The 21862-nt window shown below is 40.0% G+C and overlaps 1 protein-coding gene across 2 annotated transcripts in view; it reads right to left on the bottom strand.

The window, feature by feature from the left end:
• The window catches only part of TRMT6 (tRNA methyltransferase 6 non-catalytic subunit), a 30282-nt gene extending 8516 nt beyond the window's left edge, over window positions 1-21766 (bottom strand). The window contains exons 1-10 of one of the 2 annotated variants that reach the window (XM_014580027.4): window positions 21575-21711; window positions 16951-17047; window positions 12957-13084; window positions 11178-11287; window positions 8013-8104; window positions 7847-7930; window positions 6480-6604; window positions 2294-2661; window positions 1840-1925; window positions 48-150 (exon numbers count right to left, since the gene is read on the bottom strand). In XM_014580027.4, coding sequence (XP_014435513.2) covers window positions 48-150; window positions 1840-1925; window positions 2294-2661; window positions 6480-6604; window positions 7847-7930; window positions 8013-8104; window positions 11178-11287; window positions 12957-12975 — 987 coding nt within the window. In that variant the 5' untranslated portion in view covers window positions 12976-13084; window positions 16951-17047; window positions 21575-21711. Of the gene's footprint in view, window positions 1-47; window positions 151-1839; window positions 1926-2293; window positions 2662-6479; window positions 6605-7846; window positions 7931-8012; window positions 8105-11177; window positions 11288-12956; window positions 13085-16950; window positions 17048-21574 lie in introns of both variants that reach the window. The other variant, XM_006136001.5, reaches the window with a different exon arrangement.
• Between the last annotated feature and the right edge of the window lie 96 nt (window positions 21767-21862).

The raw sequence follows: 21862 nt of genomic DNA, 5'->3' as shown, positions 1-21862 counted from the left end.
CAGACTCACAGATAAACTCTCTCAATTATAGAGTAGATTTTATTTACCTCTTTGTATTGGCAATAGACAACAAAAGGCCTAGATGGAGCAACAAATTCCAATAAAGAAAGTAACAAAGGAGTTGGATGGAACTTGCTGGCTACAATTAAACTGAAACAGAAATTTTACAGGTTAGTTTTCTGCTTCCAAATGGGTAAGAGACCTGATTAAAAAAAAAAAAAAAAAAAAATCAGACATCGGACAGCATTAAGCATATAAAATACATTTTTAATTACTATAATGCAGTTCTCTAGAAATCAGGTTCCAAAAGTATATTTCCAGTTTATTACTATTTTATAGACATTAAGGGCACTGGTTTCAATATCCTCTTTGTTGACCAGCTGTTTAATTTCATTTAACGGATAAAAATTGTAAAAATGCTAGATTTTTGTACATTTTCAATTAATTCAGTTTCAATCCAAATGTAGCCTGACTTAAATCCATATATAATAGTCATCAAGTAAAGAAGAAATGTGTCATTCACCATTTTCTAACTTTTTAAAAAAATTAAGAAACTGAATAAATCTGTTAAGCTGCACAACTGCTTAAATAACAAATACAATATATCCTTTTGGTTATCAAAGCGAACCACTAAGTTTAACGTAAAGGCTATATTTGGCTGCAAATCAACATATTTTAATGGCTATATCAACCCAGTGAGAAACTAATTTTTCTAAAGAAAGGTTCAACATACAAAGCAAAACAAGATTAAAATCAAATTATTTAAATCAGGGTTTACTGCTTGCTGATTTAAATCAATTCACTACAGCATAAGTAAGCTTCAAAATAAAAGTAACATAACAAGAGCTTCACAAAAGTACCTGTGTTACTATGCGACAATTTTAATACCCGCAATAACTCCAGTCACATAGAGAACTAATGTGCTTCCTTTTCTTCATCAGTATTATTCAATATGGACAAAGATGTTCTAAGATTTCTCTTGCTAATATATGCTTTTTATCATATGCAAGTTTCTATGCTTGTGATCATGTCTGTCCTATGAGTTTTTTTGCTACATCCAATTTTCTCTAATCTACGTTCATTATGATTTTATAAAACAGAGATATAGTTCCAAAAATTCACTTGCTAGATTTTTACTGCTAATCAATAGCTCTGACTTATTATTTCAATGTATTTTCAACCCATATTCTGTAAACCAGGCAACTGCTATTTAAATGTAATTGTTCATCTAAAAAAGTTTATAACTTAATACTTATATTCCCATTTGTGACTCAGGATCACATCACACAGAACTACTGAAAAAAAAGAAATTGAGTCACTGTCTGTTGAATGTGAAGCTATTAAATAATTCTTTCAACCATAATTTAATAGTCCACAGTACAGCACGATCCAATTTGTACACATAAGGCTTCCAAAGTTTTTTAATTAAAAACATTGCCTGCTAAACCATACTTCAAGACATCACTAACAGCCTTTGGTAACTGCTCAGGGAGAAGTTGATAGAAGCTCTTTTGCTAATTTCCAAACATTAAAGTTCTAACTCATTAACTTGTTCTTCAGTGCAGATTACTATACTGGAGATAGAGTCAAGGTTACCTAACATAGGGAAGTGCCTATGCCCAGGTCACTAAAAACTGAAGCCAAAGTGAGGAGAAGCTAATTACTACTTTCCAGCAAGTACACCTTCCTGCTCAGCAGACAAGCTAACCCAAGGAAAGGACTTTCTTTCAGATGCAAAGACGGGATGAACTCTTTGAAAAGAACGAATGCAGGAATTAATCAAGCATGACTTAAAGACATAAGTATGTTTGGCGTGCTGGTCTACTATCACAAACTCACCCATCAGCATTTTTCTCTTCTAACAGAGCAGCAGTTTCCACCAATTTTCTCTTCCTTTCTTGTTGTTTTCTTTGTTTTTCCCGAATCTTTGCATGCAAGAACAGAAATAACATTTTAAGTGGCACTGATATAGCAGATAATTGTTTTACTTTGCACAGCTCCATGGTCTTGAATTTATGAAATAATATAACACTCTGAAGCTTCATTTTGATGGATACAAGAAGAGTCTATTTTGGTGGTCCTGATTCAGAGGCTAATAGGTTTAAAACCAATACGTAATATTGCAAAATACTTTTCTCCTGCTTTTCTTTCCCCCCGCTACTAAATAATTTAAAACTGCACTTTGAGGGCTACTAAAAGCTTCACTAACATTTTGGTTAATCTTTTCCAAGTTACAACAAGTTTGCATGTCTAGTCATGATGATACCAGGGAAAGCTAATAAAGACAGCTTACATTTTCTTTATTTCTTCTCTCTTTGCTCTCTTTACATTCTGCATCTTCAGCAGCAAGGTCGTCCATTGTTTCTTGATCTCCTGTTTCAATGCTCTCCATAACTGCTTCAGTATTAGATTCCACTTCTGTTTCCTGTATCAAAGTCTGCTTCTCCTCAAGTGACCCATTGCTTTCTTCTTCCACTGGAACGTTATAGTCAGGCTCTGAAGGCAAAGTCTCAGAAGAAAATGTTCCGGATACAAGACTGCACACTTTGCTGAGAGGGAATTCATAAAGAGTTCTGAAAAAAGATTCTGGAAATCCAAAACAACTTGTGGCTGCTCTAACTGGTCCCCCTCCTGGATACATTTGAATAATGGATCCATGACCTTTAAATACAAAATAAGTAAATGCAAATGTATAGGTAATCAGGAATAGACTCTAATGCACACAAGGAGCTCAGTGTCGAATCAGCACTATCATAATGCTATTGACAATATCACCACTGCAGGTCTGGTTGCAAAAATGAATTTAGCAATAGAAAAATAAGCTAATATCAATGTAATTTTTTCAAAATTTAATGTGTAAGCAGTTTTGAATATCAGGAAAGATGGGGCATGCCTCACTGAATGGATAATAGGGTACAAATCAGAAAAAACAATGTACCCCTTTGAGATCATATGTACTGTATTTGTTCAGCAAGCATTAAAAGTTAGTTGTAAACCACCATGGTATGTAATCAGTTAGCAGCAGTAACTCATGCTATAGTGATAGAAATGTAGCCGTGTTAGTCTGGGGTAGCTGAAGCAAAATGCAGGACAATGTAGCACTTTAAAGACTAACAAGATGGTTTATTAGATGATGAGTTTTCGTGGGCCAGACCCACTTCCTCAGATTTGATCTGAGGAAGTGGGTCTGGCCCACGAAAGCTCATCATCTAATAAACCATCTTGTTAGTCTTTAAAGTGCTACATTGTCCTGCATTTTGCTTCATGCTATAGAGTAGACACTGGCATTATTACAACGTTTAAAGCTATTAAAATAAGCCCGAGACTTTCATTTGACTCATTTTTTTGTTTATATCAAAGAGCTTGGATGGAAGTTATAACCCAAGTAGTTTACACAATATTTAAAAATGCAGTGAAGTATACAGCCTCTTCAGTATCAAACTTACTCCACCACAGACATTTATCAATTGCTTATAATTATTTTGAAATTAATACCTCATTCCCTCTGTTTCAGAAAGTAATCCTACTGCTTCAACTGGGTAGAGTTAGGACTGCAGATTTGTCATGGTGGGAGAAAAATCATGGATAGTGCAATTCCCATTTGCATGATCTTTTTCCATAGCCAAGACTCATCTGGCAGGATTGGTGCTAATGAGGGGAGAGGGGGAAAAACCTGACATTTGTGGTTGCAGTGCCATGCCAATTTCACATGCTGGACTCTATGCCATGATGAGAGGGACTAAAGTGGAGCTACACTGTAACCCTGTGGGATGTGAGCCACAAGAGCTATCACTGCCAGGTGAGCACAAGGCAGGCTCTTTCTCCAGGCCTTTAAATGCAGAACTGCACCGGGGTTAGCTTCCAGGACCTGGCATGAGCTGGGTCTGGGTCTGGGTCTGCCTGCATGCCGGCTCCCAAAATATTTTAAATGCAGAGCCAAGGGGGCGGGAAGGAGTCGTGTGTAGCCGGTAGTGTTAACTGATAAGCATCCATTTATGGATTAATCTTTTAACCTGCTACACTATTACATTCCTAGTATGCTTAGCCGGAAGTATCAAGTAGTACCAACACCACGCCAAGTATGTGTTGGAGAGGAGGTGAGTGTGTCACAAAAACAGGACAATGTATAGGAGAGTGTGCCCATGCATGTGAGACATAGGACAGTAAGGTGTGTGAGAGTGTGTGCGCGCGTGTGTGTATGGGGGGACAGGACAGTGTTTGAGAGAGTGTGACAGACAGGACAGTATGGGCATCTCTGCTCAGAGGTGTGTGACTTGAAGGGTATTCATATATCCAACCTAATGGGCTTTCATCGCTAATATTAAAAAAGACCTGATTGGATCGATCTATCTGTCCCTATTCACATCCGTCGCTTTCCTGGTGAAGGACATTTGTCTAGTGCCACAAGATGGTGTCTGCCACCTCCAGAAGGAGAAATGCATTAAGGGACAGATCTCATGACTATTGCAATCGATTCTGAAAACTTTCCTGAGCTTTGGGTAAGGCCAAAAGAGGGACGATAGTTCTGGGCTCAGAGCCTCACTCATGGAGTTTCCAGAATTCCCAAGTATCCTAGGACTGCAACCCTGACTGACTGAAGCTGGGGTTCTAGTCTATTTATTCAAGCTGATTAAAACATTGGTAACACCAGGCATCTGGCTAGTCAACGAGATGAGGGTCCGGGGACTCACCCAATTGGAATTTCAAGCCAGATTTATTTAGTACCTAACAATAATCAGTTAGCAATAAGCATAAGTGCAAACCCTTTCCAGTAATCAATAAACAGTTATCAAATATAGATTATCGGGAACAAATCAACACCCAAGACTGGAACTGTGAAAAACCCTAAGAGGACTCCTGTTATTTAATCAGGAATGGGACTGAAGTATGAGGCTTCTTGGCAAAGACATCCTTTTGCCAAATGGTGCTGGAATCTAGAAAGCAGGCAAGAGATATGTGTCTTATAAGGAGAGGACTATGCAAATGAGGGTGACAAGTGTCCTGCTTAAATCTCTGTCCCCTTAACTTCCCACTGTCCCTGGTAGGCCCAGGAGGCACCCTTAGAGATAATCCAAAGCCTCTTTGTCTGTGCAGCTACCAGGGAACCCCCGGAGAACTTCCCCATCGAAGACCAGTGACACTGAGTTTTTTGGTCCATGTAGTTTTCCTTGTCATTTATGGAAGGTAGGAGACTCACTGTTTTGCCGCAATGATGCTCATATTTTCTGCAAAGTGCCCTTTTTTCATTTATTCTCTTGTTAATAAAAAGCAGAACGTGTTTCATGTTCCTGCTTCCCTCATTCTTCTCTCGTCCTACCCAGGGGCCCCGTCCCAAGTAGTTCTGACCCAGTCATGTGTAGAATTGAAAGAGCCTGGAGAATCTACATAGCTAGTGTGTGCTGTGAGCAGGTTCAGGCTTATCAGCTATTATATGGCGTGGGTCAGATTGGAGCCTGGGAATGGGCTGGAATGGCTACTCAGCTACCACCCACCAGCAGCCTATAAATCACTGCTTTGAGAGCTCCCAAGGCCAATTCACAGCCTGTGAGACACACACAGGGAGGGAGAAACTATTGGAGCTCAGACAAAAACCTCCTTTGAAGAGCCCGTGAATTGATTTCCTGGGGGTGGTGGCTCTGATCCCACAGCAATGAAAACAGGTCCCAAGTAGCCCCTTATTGCCTCTCCATGCAGTGACCCTGTAGACTCCATCTGTCATGGGCTTGGTTTTACCTTCCCGACGTAGAATCACAGAATCATAGAGCTGGAAGAAACCTCAGGAGGTCATCAAGTCCAGCCCCCTGCTCTAGGCAGGACCAATCTCAGCTGGGAGCTGGCGTCCCGACCTGCCCTCTGACTGCCCAGGGCTCCTCCTGCCCCAGCACAGTACACTACTGGCCTGGAGGAGCCACTCTGCAGTTTGCAACAGGCACTGGGACTCAGGAGCACATGCCTAGGAACCCTACAGTCCACCCAGGCAATGTAAAAAGGCCCAGTTCTTCCACCTACCGCTAATGTGGCAGCAGTCAGGGGACCCTGGTCCTTTTAAAACACTCAGGCCCCTGTGCAATTGCCCCCTTCATCCATTCCTGCCCCTAGTCGGCAGGCATGGGGTTTGCACATGGGCTCCCAAAGCCATTTCTGAGAGTGGTGCATGAGACAGGAACTGAAACAAACCACCAGCACAACACTGCAACAAACTATACACAAAATGTGGTGAGAAAAGTAAACAAACTGAAAAGAGAATATATTTTCTATGTTCTTTCAATTGCAATAACCTTCAGTACCAACTTTTCAAAGTGAAATGTGATTTTCAATTCAATTATGTCCCTTTAAATGCCACAAAAAGTACAAGCAAAACATTACATTTATAACCACGCTAAGATAAAGTATTGTAAAGTTCTGTAAAATACATACTTATAGCCTCAGTTTCAAATAAGCATTGGTTTTGTTCACTGCTAGAGCTGTGTAGTACTTACCTCCCATTCGCTCCATTATGGCACCCAGAACCAAGCCCGCACAAGTTTCCATCACAATCATTTTATTGCCAGCTCGGATATTTCCCAAAGTCAACATTTGAGCTAGAGTATCATACCTCAAATGGCTAGAAAAAAAATGTTTCTTTTACTTTCAGTGCCAAACAGCTTTGTCTAGACTTCAAAGTGTGGTGCATCAGCCCAGAAAGCTGTCAACCAGCAAGAGGCAGGCTGGATATGAATTGTTCAGAAATTATATCAATAGCATTGAGAATCAGAGTGCAGCAGAATACAACATAGTCTGTTAATCAAGATGCACCGAGAACAAAGCAAACATGCAATTAGAAGCAGTGAAGCATTTAGCATTAAAAAGAGTGTTCAGTGGTGGTATTAAAGGGTAGGAGATGAAATGGTGAACACACCAATCTAAATGTGCACCAGCCAGAGCACAAATTCTTTCACGTTACTGTACAATTCTGTAAGAACATGAAGTGTCTTTAAAAGCAATTTTATTCCCAATAATGCATGTGGTAGTTATTTTCAATTCTCTCTCTCTCTGATGCAGAAACACTTAGAGGCCCCAAACATTAATCAAGACCCCATTGTGCTAGGTGGTGTATATATGTAAAGGAGAAAGTTAAATGGAGCCCCAAAGAACTTACAACATGACAAGAGCTAACAGATGGATAAAATAAATGAAGGAGAGAAGAGCAGGAAAGGAAAAATAAAAGTTAAGCAATCATGACTAACATAATAATCAGCAGTCTCATCAATAGTCTCAGTATCTTATGGCTGCTTTATGATTAAATAACAATGAGCAAGTCTAGGCTGGGAGAAAAAAACCCACTATACTGTGCACCAGTAGGTAATTGTTGATTTATGTATTTAAATTATGTCAACCATGACTTGGTTTGTTTTCAACTCCAAATGCATTTTCAAAATTTGTGAGGTTTCTAGAAAGTAATCATCATTTAAATTTTTTTGGAATAAAACATTTTTTAAATTTTACTTTTTCCTTCTTTATTTTCTGCTAAGTGGTAACATTTCTTGGTCGCTGACCCACAATAGAGAGACAGGATCCAGATTCAGCAAAAAGCAGGAACTGGCAGCTCAACAGAATGTGCTCAGCAGCAACTGAGGGGATTTATGTGATGAGGTAACTACAATTGGTCTTATACAGATGTTTTACTTTTCTTACCCAGTCCAAGGGAATAATAGTTCACATCTTCTCCCTCTATTTTTCATTATTTAGAAATTTTGTATTAACAGGAAAAATGTATAATTCATTGTTATTAATTCATAACTTTAAAAAATCATGTGTCCATTTATAGTTAAAAAGAAATCAAAATTTTTTAAAAGGAGTAACTTACTTTATTTTCCCAGGTTCCCTTGCATAGTACATTGTTGAAAGAATGCGGGTAGATGGCTTTACAATTGTAATAACAGCTTCATATCTAAGTAAAAGCATAATAATATTCTTAAAGATCAGCAAGTCAGAGAACCACTAACCCTCCATGTTTTGTAAATGTAACTTACTTTTTCTTCTTCTTCTTTATGTACTTATCTTGTGCAAATTCTGTTTTGCCACGAAATGTTGTACTGTTCTCTATTAATTGTTGAACTATTTCCTTAAGGAAAGGAGATTAAATATTTGTATAGCAACCAATTATCTCCCACTTATTTCACATACATTTTAAGAAGCATTAACAAAAGAAACATTTCTCACTCACTAAAGATTTATGTATGCAGTCCCCATTACCATGAAAATTCAATTCTTGTTAAATTCCTGCTATGTAATTGCAAATGGGAATTTAAAAAAAAAAAAAAAGCCTCACAGCATAAGACATTATTTCCAGAAACAGGGCCAACTTAAAACATATACTGTGAAAATGTTGCTCTGTGGGGCAGGCACTGTCTTTTCAGAGTATGGTTATAGAATACCAAGCAAAAGGAAGCACTGATCCTGACAGGGGCTACTGCAATATATATGGCAATCTATTACTGTTAACATTACCACCTATGATCGTTGTAATTAAAATAGAGGCTCACAATATTTTCAGTGTGTTACTTTAGGAAATTGACAACACTGTATATTATCAATATCATTGTTTTCCCAATAAGAGTCAGTTTCCTCTGTATGAGTCTCATTCAGAGTAAAAACTATTTTTAAAATAGGAAAAATATAAAAACTAATTTTTTTCCCCTAAGTTATACAAATTGGTGGGTTATCTCAGGGGCCTGGATAATACTCAAAACTACTTTTAATTCATTTACTAAGTTTCAAATTAATAGTGTCCCTTGAATGAATTTTGGAGGATGGAGCTGACAGGAGAAGGCTTAATTTAGAGTTTGGGCAATATGTTTTTACATGTTTTCTGAAGCAACAACAGAACTGAATTATAATTCTAAGTAACACATACGTACTATAGAATGACATATGTATGTGAATGGTTAACTGGTAAGAAGGTTATGGTTAACTACCTTGCCGAGACTGCCATGGATGGGGGGGTGGGGTGGGGGAAAGGGGATTACTGACTGGCAGAAGCAGCTTCCACCCACCTCTGTTTAACTGGTTAAACAATGTTTAACCAGTTAACTAATTAAATGGGATTTTATATCCTTAATTTATACTAAAGAAATTCTACTGAAGAAAATGTTGGAAACTTGCTACCTATAAATATTTAAACATCTAAAGACATAACAATACAGAAGAAAATAAAGCCTGCACAAAACAAGCCTGTTCTGACAAAAATTGGACTTTCCAATAACTAAATCTATAATTCTGTGAAACAGGAAGCAGTTTTCTTCTGGTGTACATGACAATTTATGCCACTCTACCACCAGCACCACCTATAATGAAGTGGTTGGACTTTCAGAAGATCTCTGCCCTGTATAGGGTATCTAAATTAAGTGGCCAATTTTTCCAGGTCCACTCAGGAGCTTCCACTGAGAAAAATGCCAGACAGCAAAATGAAGCATCAGTTCAGAAGCAGCTGAGTTCTTCTGAAAATCTGGTCCTAACTGCACTTGCTGGTAAGTGTTCAAAATCTGGTCCCCTCAAGGAATAATCCTTTCTATCTTTAATTCAGAAGAGATTATGAAAACTTGACATAAGAAAATGCAGCTCAGAAATATTAATGTACTTTCTACCACTTCAACTGCAATTTCATGAAGGAACACTATCTTTGGAAGCTAACATCACAACTGAAAAAAGTCTATAGCTAGATTTCAGAAAACACAGTTATGTCAAAATAGCATACGTATTTGGATAAATTGTATTAACAACATAGCATACGTATGGTACAGAGATATTGTTGATACACAGGGAAGCAATTATCCAATGAGATAGCTTTCATCTGTGATAGAAAACAACAGAAGTTATCAAAGCTCTGAAACGGATTAGGTCATTCCTTTGGAATGGATAGATACCAATAAATGCGTAAAAAATACAACGTCAGTCCCTGTCTGTTAAGAGGCAGGCAAACGAGCAATGTAAGAGGTGTTCTGAATAACTGCCAACAGGAACATACAACTGGACCTTGCACAAGGAGAACATAAGAGATCCCCCAAATCCTACTACAAAGGAAACATTGGAAATTTGAAAGTTTTAAATAATGAAAGATGTGTCTACACTGTAATTAAACACCCATGGCCGCCTCTTGTCAACTGACTCAAGCTTGCAGAGTTGTTTAGTTGCAGTGTAGATGTTTGGATTTGGGCTGGAGCCCTGTGGAAGGCCCCAGACCAAAGTTTCAGCTCAAGCTTGAATATCGATATTCACAAGACCACATCAGCAGACTCGGGCCAACTGTCAGTATTTAACTGCAGTATAGACATATGCAAAACATACAAGCAAAACACAACAAGGAGTCCTATGGTATTTTAAAGTCTAACTTTATTAGGGCATAAGCTTTCGTGGGCTGCAGCTAATTTAGTTAGATGCATGAAGTGAAAGATTTAGGATACATCTACACTGCATTTTTAGTCTTCAAAGTTCCACAGCACTCTTTATTGTTTTTGCTGAAACAGATGAACATGGCTACCTGTCTGAAAAATGTCCAGAGGAGAGGTCATTTATTAAACACTTTAAAATTCCTCCATCTGTTGCTATCAGAGTATGAAATTGGGTATTCCTTCTTCAATAAAGCAAAATCAACATCTTGAGAATGTTTAATTTTAACACTTAGCTATGCAGATACATAAAGAAACAAATTTATCAACAAAGTGTGCTTTCTAGGTATGACTTAGAAGTGTGTGATACTATATTCACATTAACATTTATATCTCTAACTTTTTCTTGGACCTCTAAGTTATATCTCATTGCATGAGCTTTAATATTTATAGATATGTACTGTGAAAATATTGCATTATGTCTCTAACATTTAAATTGAGTTCAAAATTGAAAATACTGTGCTCTTAAATAAATTCTGACATTCTGCTTTCCCCCCCATTTCTTCTAATGCCATGACAATTCTGAATGTCATAAAAGTTCATAAATGTACAACTGTCAACTTAAATGAAAGACTTTCCAGAAAACACTGTCTTTGTAGAATATTTTTTAAAGTACATAGAAAGTGACATACAGAAGGCCATAGAAAAAAGTCTATGTTTCTATTAAAATTAAAAAATTGTCCCAATTCATAAACACATAAATAAAACCATCAGGGTAGCATGGAAATGACACCAAAGATGTATTGTTACCTGTCCTTTAATACCCTTGTCCTTCAAAGCCTGTATGTCATCATGAGTCAGTTTTTGAGACTTTCCATCGTCAACTATGTTACGATTATCCGTACCTGCTTCTTTTGTTTCTAAAGAAAAAGGATAGAGATTTGTAAAATATTCTAGCTCTAAATATTTATTACAGTAGACTTCCGATAATCCGGAACCTATGGGACCTAGGTGGTGCCGGATTATCAGATATGCCGGACTATCAGGAGGTACTATGAACTGGTTTTATATATACTGTATACATTATATACTGTATATAAAGTGTTCTTAACCCTTTTTATTGTACATACTGTATACAGTATACTGTAATGTTTTAGTTTTTTTAAGTCTTTTTTACCCTTTTTGCTCAGTTCAGCTGTTGCTGCTGTTACCTTGTGACTCATTTTTTGCCAAAGCTCACTCACTAGGCTCTTGCCATTTTGATGCCGGACTATCAGGAGTGCCCGACTATTGGATGCCGGACTATTGGAGTTTTACTGTACTGGAGAAATGTATGATTTTAATTTAACAGAAAGATGTTATCCAAAGATGAAATCCACATGGTTGGTGACTTTACAGAGTTTCTTAAGCAATCAATATATATATAAAACAAATGTCTTCACCCACAATAAGGATCAAATTCTCTCATAATAATGTTAAAAAAATGTTCTTCTCTCTTCATAGAACTATTGAAACATTAGCATAGCAGGTGTTCATCTTGCAACAGTCAAAATATGGCTACCGAAAGTTTATAAAATTTTCAATGGAAAAATAATCACTCTCTCTCTGATCTCAATAAAGAAACCATTTACTGGGCAACAGTCTTACATAAGAACAGCTTACACTGGGTCAGACCAAATGTCCATTTAGCCCAATATCCTGTCTTCTAACAGTGGCCAAAGCCAGATGCCACAGAGGGAGTCAACAGAAACAGGTAATAAAGTGATCACTCCCCGGTCATCCATTTCCAAGCCTTAACATGCAGAACCTAGGGACATCATTACTATCCATTCTGGCTAATAAGTGTTAATGGATCTAAATTCATGGACATTATGAGTCTTTCTTGAACCCTGTTAAAGTCCTGATCTTCACAACATCCTCTGGCAAGGAGTTCCACTGGTTGACTGTGCACTGTGTGAAGAAAAACTTTCTTTTGTTTGTTTTAAACCTGCTGCCTAGTAATTTCGTTTAGCGACCCCTAGTTTTTGTGTTATGGGAAAAAGTAAATAACTTTTCCTTATTCACTTGCTCCACATTGGTCATGATTTTATAAACCTCTATCATATGCCTCCTTAGTCTCCTCTTTTCTAAGATGACAAGTCCCAGTCTTTTTAATCTCTCTTTATATGGCACCTATTCCAAATCTCTAAGCATTTTTGTTGCCCTTTACTGAATCTTTTCCAATTCCAATGTATCTTTTTTGAGATGAGGCAACCACATCTCTACGCAGTATTCAAGATGTGTGCATACCATGGATTTATACAGAAGCAGTAAAATATTTACTGTCTTATTCTTTATCCCTTTTTTAAATTTCTTTCTGTTTGCTTTTTTGACTGCTGCTGCACACTAAGTACATATTTTCAGAGAGCTATCCACAATGACCTCGAGATATCTTTTGAGTAGATATAGCTAAATTAATTCCCATCATTTTGTATGTGTAGTTGGGATTATTTTTTCCAATGTGCATTACTTTACATTTATCAGCATTAAATTTCATTTGGAAACTAGGTGCTTTGCCATTTTGTTGCCCATCACAAGACCATCAAATACCTGTAGTTGTTTCTTCCATCTTTTTCTTTGGCTGAAGGCTCCCACCAGTAGATACTTCAAATGTTGTTCCATAAATATGTCCAATGGCATTATCCAGATAGAACCACTGCTTTTCGAAAATAACTTTTCTGAAAGAATTTTTAAAACTAAATTAATAAAGTAAATATTTCAGTACCTATTTACCTAAGAGACTGGGAGATATGGTGTTAAAACTTAATTACAATTAAATATAGCACTAAGATTCAAGTTCAATGCCCTATAAGGTTAGTAATAAATATTTGCTATAACCACAATCCATACATCAATATTAGCATAAAACTGAGTAAAAGAGCTGCAAAGTTAAAGGACAAAAGAAATTGAGATTAATACATTTGTGAACTGAAAAAATACATACTTTTTTTAAAGTAATGATTGCCAGTGTAACAGCAGGATACAGACAGTCCTTGACTTTATGACATTTGACCTGTGACAAACGCACTTATGTTTCTGAACTGACACTCTGAATCGACTTACAATGTTGGTTTTGACTTTATGATGCTCAGTTCCGCAATGGAGTGGATTGCAGTTCCAAGTTATGACATTTTGACTTACGACTCAATTTTCAGGAACCAAATGTGTCATAAAACCAAGTACTGCCGGTATATCTTGGATTAGATTTTGAAAGAATTTAGTTCAAAATGTCAGGATGAAAATGGAAGAATACAGCAAAAATAGGATAAGTTTTGGCCTGTCACTCAGAAAGATGAGTGAAGATTTAAAAATGCATAAATCCTGCAGATATTTAGCAAAGACTTGAAGAGAAGGTCTAAGAAACAGGTAACTGATGGAAAGTAGTGATGGAAACAGGTACCCAGTTACCTGGCCCCTGGCATGCTGTGGGCGGGGGGGCTGCTCCAGCCTGGCTGGGCCCAGCGCAGTAGGCAGGGCTGGAAGCCCCATGAAGCTGGCAGCTGAGCCCTGCAGTTAACCATGTAACCAATAAATCTTTATCGGTTACACGGTTCATATTTTTATATATTTTTTACAACCCTAATTGAAGGGACTAGTTTTCCCAACACTCAATTAAGTGCAAATTGTCATCTTTCTACTCATAATATAGTGTTAAGGAAAGCTTGCCTTTTGGTTTAAGTACTCCCGGAGGTCCTCCATCCTGCAAGCTGATCAGCTGTGAATGGATCTCTAAGCAGAACACAGCCTCATTGATTCATTTAGCAATGTACCTAGCAGTTTCTATGCCACACAGGTTGGTATCCAGATTGTCTCTTACAATGCTAATGAAATACAAACAGGACTAAATTTTCAAATCGGAAAACCAAGGCAAAGAAAAGTTAAATTTCTGCCATTTTAAGACTCCTTTGCTTGGAATTTGTAATTCACAAAGATTTTTAAGTTTGCAAAGATTATTGTAATTCCAAATGCAATCAAACGTTTAAATCAACCATACAAAAATAAAAAATGTACTGTCCAAATACAAAATTTGTGTGTGCATTCATCTTAATATCATCAGTGAAAAACATGCTATTTTACTTGCTTACCTAAAATATTCTCTTACCCCTGGGCAAAAGGCAAACTGAATTTTGCAAAATTAAATATTACAAAGGCTACGATTTAACAAAAAATGGGCAAGTGTAAATGTGCGTTCTCATACTTCATGGTGATGCATTCATACGAAGAATATCTACACAGAATTCATAAGCCTGAAGATAAGACTTTTCATGAAATTGCTGACTCATCAGTTTGGTAAGTAAAATAACAATCTTAATGCAGAAGTCATTTAATTTCCTGTAGCAATATTGATTCTTCTGCTATCTTGTGATTTTATCTATAATTTGGGTTAGGAGTAGAGAAGAGTCTTCTGAAAATTGAATGTAAAAATGCCTATGCCTTTTTGGACTTATGCTATTTAATTAGGGCTGTCAAACAATTAAAAACCTTAATCATGATTAATCGCGCTGTTAAACAGTAAGACTCCAGCTGCCCCCAGGCTCTGTGTTGCGCTGCCCCTTTGAAACGTCGTGGCAGCGTTTCAAAGGGGCAGTGCTGCATGGAGTCCGGGGTCAGCTGGGGACTCCAGCTGACCCTGGTTCCTCTTTGCACTGTCCCTTTGAAATGCCTCAGCAGCATTTCAAAGGGGGAAACGCCATGGAAATGCCTGTGATTAACATACATAAAAAAAAAATCATGCATTAATTCTGCCCTGTGTTAATCGCAGATGTTACCACACATTGACAGCCCTAATTTTAATAACAGCACTGTGAAATAGTAAGAAATATTTTAGAGTTCATGTTAATTGGCAGCTTTTGAAAAACACATGTCCACAGTCATCTCTTGGAGTGTCAAGTGCTGAAGACACATACAGAAGTCGTTTGGACACCTATTCTAGTGGGTGGCATTTTCCACTGTTTCACATCCTCCACAAGGAAAAGGTAGGAGTCCTTTCTCCAAAGCATCTTCAACAAAAGAGCGGGATCTGTATACTCCACAGAAGAAACAGCTAGCTTTCTCCCCCCAACCTGAAAAGCAGTGACAGCACTGAAGCAGTCTCTTTCCACAATCAGGAAAATATTCTAAATTTCTAGTTAGTATGGTTATAAACTAGCTTTCCTGGTATGAACCGACTCCGTACCAATGCTGCCTCTACAATTCAACACAGACGTACCAGTTCATCCTTACTCTGATGCTAATCCTGAGGTATCTCCATCAAACTGGTATTTCTTTGCTGTGCAAATGCAATACTCTTCAATATAAAATACAGTTTATCCTTCTCATAGTGATTATTTCAGATTCTCTGTAAGCAATTCACCTCTGTTCTTCATCCACTTTGCATAGATGTACCAGCATAAAGTGAACACAAAGTACCTTAATATCTCCTTATATCTGACCATTTTTCTTACAACCAAAAGATACCTTTCCCCTGATACAGAAGGCAAGCTTAGGGTCGGGTGGAATCCTACATTCTGGTCATCACAAGAGTACAGAGGTGCAATTAAATTGTAAATTAGTTAGTGCTGTCCCTGAGACTACTCTACTGTAGCAGGAAACAAAGCAGACCCTGACAGCCACAGGTTTGTGGCAGTTCATTGCCTCCTTGTTCTTGGTTCCTGCATCAGGATTAGCATCAGAGTAAGGATGAACTGGTACGTCTGTGTTGAATCTGTAGAGGCAGCATTGGTACAGAGTCAATTCATACCAGGAAAGCTAATTTATAACCGTACTAACTAGAAATTAACAAAAATAAAAATCATGATTCTTACCCAGTAAAGATTGCTACTCAGTCTTCGCAAGTGGATTTTCAAAGCCCTGCATTGTGGCATGAAAATTCTACTCTTAATGAAATAACACTATACTAAGTATAAACAACAAGGAGTCTGGTGGCACTTTAAAGACTAACAAATTTATTAGCATATTAGAGCATAAATGTTTGTGAGCTACAACTCACTTCCTCAGATGTTGGAGAGAAAAAAAAGGAAGATAGAGAGATGATTATGTTTTTAGTAATTCTAAAAAATTCAATACTAATTTATTCCAACACTTTTGTCTAAGAATTTAAGAGTGATATGCAGACTCTCTTAGCAAGACAGCAATACAGGGAGGACAAGAAAGTAAGTAGCACATCTGCAGATATGAGAGATGGGGGATATAGACTCCAGGAGTCCTGCCCACCAGTCTTACTATTTTAATCAGTTATTCACATTAACAGAGAAGGCAAACAGTATTACACAAAATCTTTTTGCTAGATGTTGTTTTTCTCTTTTCTGTCAAAATGATTATATGTACAAGAACAGTTTTCAAACATTTTCATATAGTGGGCCAATTCTGAAAAAGCAAGCCTGACTTGAAAAATGACCAGAGCTTGAAAAAAAACAAAAAAAAAAAAACAGACTTTCCAGTAGTGATCAATAAAAACTTCTACACACTTAAAACTTTGTTTCTAGAGTTTATGGTTCAAAGGATAACATTCTAAATGTAACTATAAACTAATGCAGCGACGTACTGCTAAATCTGCAGTCTGCTCCAGAGGCTTTGTAACTATTCATAGCTTTACCAAGAAGCTGCAGAGCAAATACAACAAAGTAATGTCCTGTGGGCTTCTGAAAAATAAAGAGAATCACTTACAAACAATCTCTTAATGACTAAAATGCAGGACAATGTAGCACTTTAAAGACTAACAAGATGGTTTATTAGATGATGAGCTTTCGTGGGCCAGACCCACTTCCTCAGATCAAATAGTGGAAGAAAGTAGTCACAACCATATATACTTTCTTCCACTATTTGATCTGAGGAAGTGGGTCTGGCCCACGAAAGCTCATCATCTAATAAACCATCTTGTTAGTCTTTAAAGTGCTACATTGTCCTGCATTTTGCTTCAACTACCCCAGACTAACACGGCTACATTTCTATCACTATTCTTAATGACTACTAACTGTCAGTTTTCACCAAGAAGCTTGGTGGCAACTTGATGAATGCCAATGAAAATTAAGTAGGTTTAGAAGTTAAAATAAGAAAAGAACAAGTTACACATTTCTTAGAACGAAATCAGATGTCTTCAAGTCACCAAGGTCCGATCAAATGCATCCTGGACTACTCAACGAGCTGATTGAGCAGATATATGGCTAATGGCTCAGCTCTTTGGAAAGTCATGGAAGTCAGGAAGAGAGAAAATACAGTGCCCATCTATAAAAAGGGAAGTGAGGACAACTACAGACCAGTCAGCTTAACTTCTGTCAGAAAAGATAAAAAAGCAAATATTTAAGGAATCTATCTGCAAACATCTGCAAGATAAGAAGTTGGTAAGTAACAGTCATCATGGATTTGTCAAGAACAAATCATGTCAAATCATCCCGATAGCTTTCTTTGATAGAATAATAAGCCTTGTGGATAAGGGGGATGTGGTAGACGTAGTAAATCTAGACCAGTGGTCCCCAACCTTTTGGGGCTGCCGTGCACCTGGGGCCGCTGCTGCCGCCCACATACCCAGCGCAGCTCATTCGGTAGGCACACATAAATGCTGCGTTGGATACCACTGATCCAGACTTTAGTAAAGCATTTGATACACATTCTTGCATGACCTTCTTATCAATAAACTAGGGCAATTCGATATAGATGGGACTACTATAAGGTGGGTGCATAACTAGTTGGATGACTGCTCTAAGAGAGCAGTTAACAATGGTTCACCGTCATGCTGGAAGGGCATAATGTGGGATTCTGCAGGGATCAGTTTTGGGACTGGTTCTGTTTGGTATATCAATAACTTATGATGATGACAGAGAATACAAAGTTTGTCGATGATATGAATTTTGGAGAGATTGCAAGTGCTTTAGAGGATAGGGTCATAATTAAAAAGCATCTGGACAAACAGGTAAAATGGTCTCAAGTAAACAAGATGAAATTTAAGAAGGACAAATGCAAAGTATTCCTCTTAGGGGGGGAACAATAAGTTTCACACATACAGAATGGGAAATGACTGCCCAGGAAGGAGTATTGCAGAAAGGCATCTAGGGGTCATAGTGGACCACAAGCTAAATATGAGTGAACAAAGTAACACTGCTGCAAAAAAGGGAAACATCATTTTGGGATGCATTAACAGGAGTATTGTAAGCAAGACATGAGAAGTAAGTCTTCCCCTCTACTCTGTGCTGATTAGGTCTCAACTGGAGTACTGTGATGCCCAGAACTGGACACATTTCAGAAAAAAAAATGGAGAAACTGGAGAAGGTCCAGAGAAGAACAACAAAAATGACAAAAGGTCTAAAAAACATGACCTAGGAGGGAAAACTGAAAGAACTGGGTATGTTTAATTTGGAAAAGAGAAGACTGAGAAGGGACATGATAGCAGCTTTCAAGTACCTAAAAAGGTGTTACAAGTAGCAGGGAGAAAAAATGTTCACCTTGGCCTCTGAGGATAGGACAAGCAGCAATGGCTTAAATTGCAGCAAGGAAGATTTGAGCTGGCTTTTAGGAAAGACTTCCTAACTGCCAGGGTAGCTAAGCAGTGGAATCAATTTCCTAGAGAGGGTGTGGAATCTCTATACTGGAGGTATTTAAGAGAAGGTCAGACAAACATATGTCAGGGATGATCTAGAAAGATGATGCTTGGTCCTGCCGTGAGAGCAGGGAACTGGACTTGATGATCTCTCAAGGTCCCTTCCAGTTCTAGTATTCCATGATTGTATACATTACTATGTTATTTTTTGACAAACTGCAAACAAAGGCATGTACTAGGGATGTAGACGACTAGTCGACTCCCCGATAAGCATTTGCTTACCCGGTAGCGGAGAGGTGACTCGACTAGTCACTCTCTCCACTCTATCACTCTGACTCTATCAGAGAGGCGCAGCAAGGGAAGGGAGCAGGAGCCAGTGCTGGGGGGAACCATCTTAAAAGCCAGTTCCCCCCAGCACAATCTCCATGGAAAGTAGAGGAGCAGCAGGGAAATGGCACAAGCGGGGACTGAAGAGGTCCCGTTTGCTCCGTCTGACTGCTGTGCCTCTCCCTTTGAAGTGTAGCAAGAGCAGAACCCGAGGTGAGCGGAACCCGAGGTGAGCAGCAACTGCTTGAGTGTCTGCTGCTCTTCTGCCTTTTAAATGTAGTACGACCTGCGACGGCACTTACTACATTTAAATGGCAGAGGCAGGTATAGCAAGCACTCCATCCCACCCCTTATTGACTAAGTACAGCCTCTCTCCGACTTACGAACCGGTTACGGACCAAGCAATTGGTCGTAACTCGGTTTGTTCATAAGTCGGACCCCATAGTTACACGCGACCGCGCGGTTCGTAAGCGCGGATTGCGTTCGTAACTCGGGGTCCGCCATTTATGACAGTTATGGTCGTAACTGTGAATGGTCATAAGTCGACTGTTTGCAACTTGGGGACCGGCTGTGGTCAATGGAAATTCTTATTTCAATGGATTAACTGAAATTTAACATCCCTAGCATGTACTGGGAGAGAGGCATCCTAAACTGAGACTGGGATACTGGTAAAATAGCAAACAATTTCTTCACCCTACCAGCAAAGCCGAGATACTAAGACAGAGAAAGGTTGAGTAGCTGACCCCCTTCCCTACCTCGTAACTCCCCAGACACACACCTTTGCTACAGCCAGAAGTGTCTATGACACCACTGGGGACAGAGAGAGTGAGCCTTTCTCTCCTTTGCAACAATCAAATATGAGCATGCAAAATATTTCAAAGTTTGACAGGGGAGTGATTATGTGGGGATTCCCTGTTGTGTTCCCTCCCTCTGGGGCATCTGGCATTGGCCACTGTCAGCAGACAGGACACTGGGCTAGATGGACCGTTGGTCTGACCCAGTATGGCCGTCCTTGTGTTCTTACAGTGATCAGTCAGGCAGCTGAATATCGACACAAGGACACAGACCCCCAAACCAGGGGAAACTGTTTCCGAGTATCATAGAATCATAGAACTGGAAGAGACCTCAGAAGGTCATCAAGACCAGCCCCCTGCTCTAGGCAGGACCAATTCTAACTAAATCAAAGGGGGCCCAGTTTAATAGCACAGCCTTAGAACCATAGAGCTGGAAGAGACCTCAGAAGGTCATCAAGTCCAGCCCCCTGCCCAAGGCAGGACCAATCCCAACTAGATCAACCCGGCCAGGGCTTTGTCAAGCCGAGACTCAAACACCTCTAGGGATGGAGACTCCACTACTTCCGTAGGTAACCCATTCCAGTGTTTCACCACCCTCCTAGTGAAATAGTTTTTCCTAATATCCAACCTGGACCTCTCCCACCACAACTTGAGACCATTGCTCCTTGTTCTGCCATCTGTCACTACTGAGAACAGCCTCTCTCCATCCTCTTTGGAACCCCCCTTCAGGAAGTTGAAGGCTGCTAGCAAATCCCCCCTCACTCTTCGCTTCTGCAGACTAAACAGACCCAAGTCCCTCAGCCTCTCCTCATAGGTCATATGCTCCAGCCCCCTAATCATTTTGGTTGCCCTCCGCTGGACCCTCTCCAATGCGTCCACATCCTTTTTGTGGTGGGGGGCCCAGAACTGGACACAATACTCCAGATGTGGCCTCACCAAAGCCGAATAAAGGGGAATAATGACATCTCTGGATCTGCTGGCAATGCTCCTCTTAATGCAACCTAATATGCCATTAGCCTTCTTGGCTACAAGGGCGCCCTGTTGACTCATATCCAGCTTCTCATCCACTGTAACCCCCAGGTCCTTTTCTGCAGAACTACTACTTAACTGGTTGGTCCCCAGTAGCTGCAAGGAGAGGGGGCGATTCACCTGCGCGCTGCCCCTGAACAGCGAGTACCTGCCCGGCAGCGCCTGCGGATCCCTCTCTCTCTGCCTAGTCAATGCCTGGGGGCCAGGCGAGAGCGGCAGGGCGGCAAAACAAGCGGCAGGGCGAGGGAAAGCGGGGCAGGCGGAGGGGGACGAGACCCGGGAGGGAGGGGAGAGGCCCCGGACCGCGCGGCAGGGAGGCATTTTAGTCACTCGGGCCCCGTCACTCAAGTGATTTCGCTCCAGCCCGACGGGGGCCCAGCAAGGCCCGAGCCCGGAGGGCGCGGCGCTGAGAGGAGGGGCAATGGCGGGGCGGCGGGGCTCCCCCCGTGAGGGGAGCGGGACCCGGCGGCGCGCGCCCCGCTCACCGGCGCCGCAGCACCTGCACCGCCTTGAAGACCTCGTCCCGCTTGAGCACGGCCCAGTCCCCCTCGCGGATGCGCGGACCCGGCCTCGCGCTCTCCTCAGCCATCGCCCGTTGCCGGTGCCGTGTGCTCGCCCGCCCGCCAGGGCCGCGGCGCTACTTCCGGAAGGGGGAGGGGAAACCCACCCGGCGCACGCGCCGCGAACCCGGCCCTGCGTTCTCATTGGCGGCGTGCGGCTGCGCAGGCGCAGCGGGGTTGCTTTCAGCTCATGGGGGTTGAAAGGGAGAGAGA

This window comes from Pelodiscus sinensis, chromosome 3 (assembly GCF_052426305.1).
Source record: "Pelodiscus sinensis isolate ZL-2025 chromosome 3, ASM5242630v1, whole genome shotgun sequence".
NCBI lineage: Eukaryota > Metazoa > Chordata > Testudines > Trionychidae > Pelodiscus > Pelodiscus sinensis.
The sequence above is the reverse complement of the archived record's forward strand: the minus strand, read 5'-3'. Positions and strand labels throughout refer to the sequence as shown.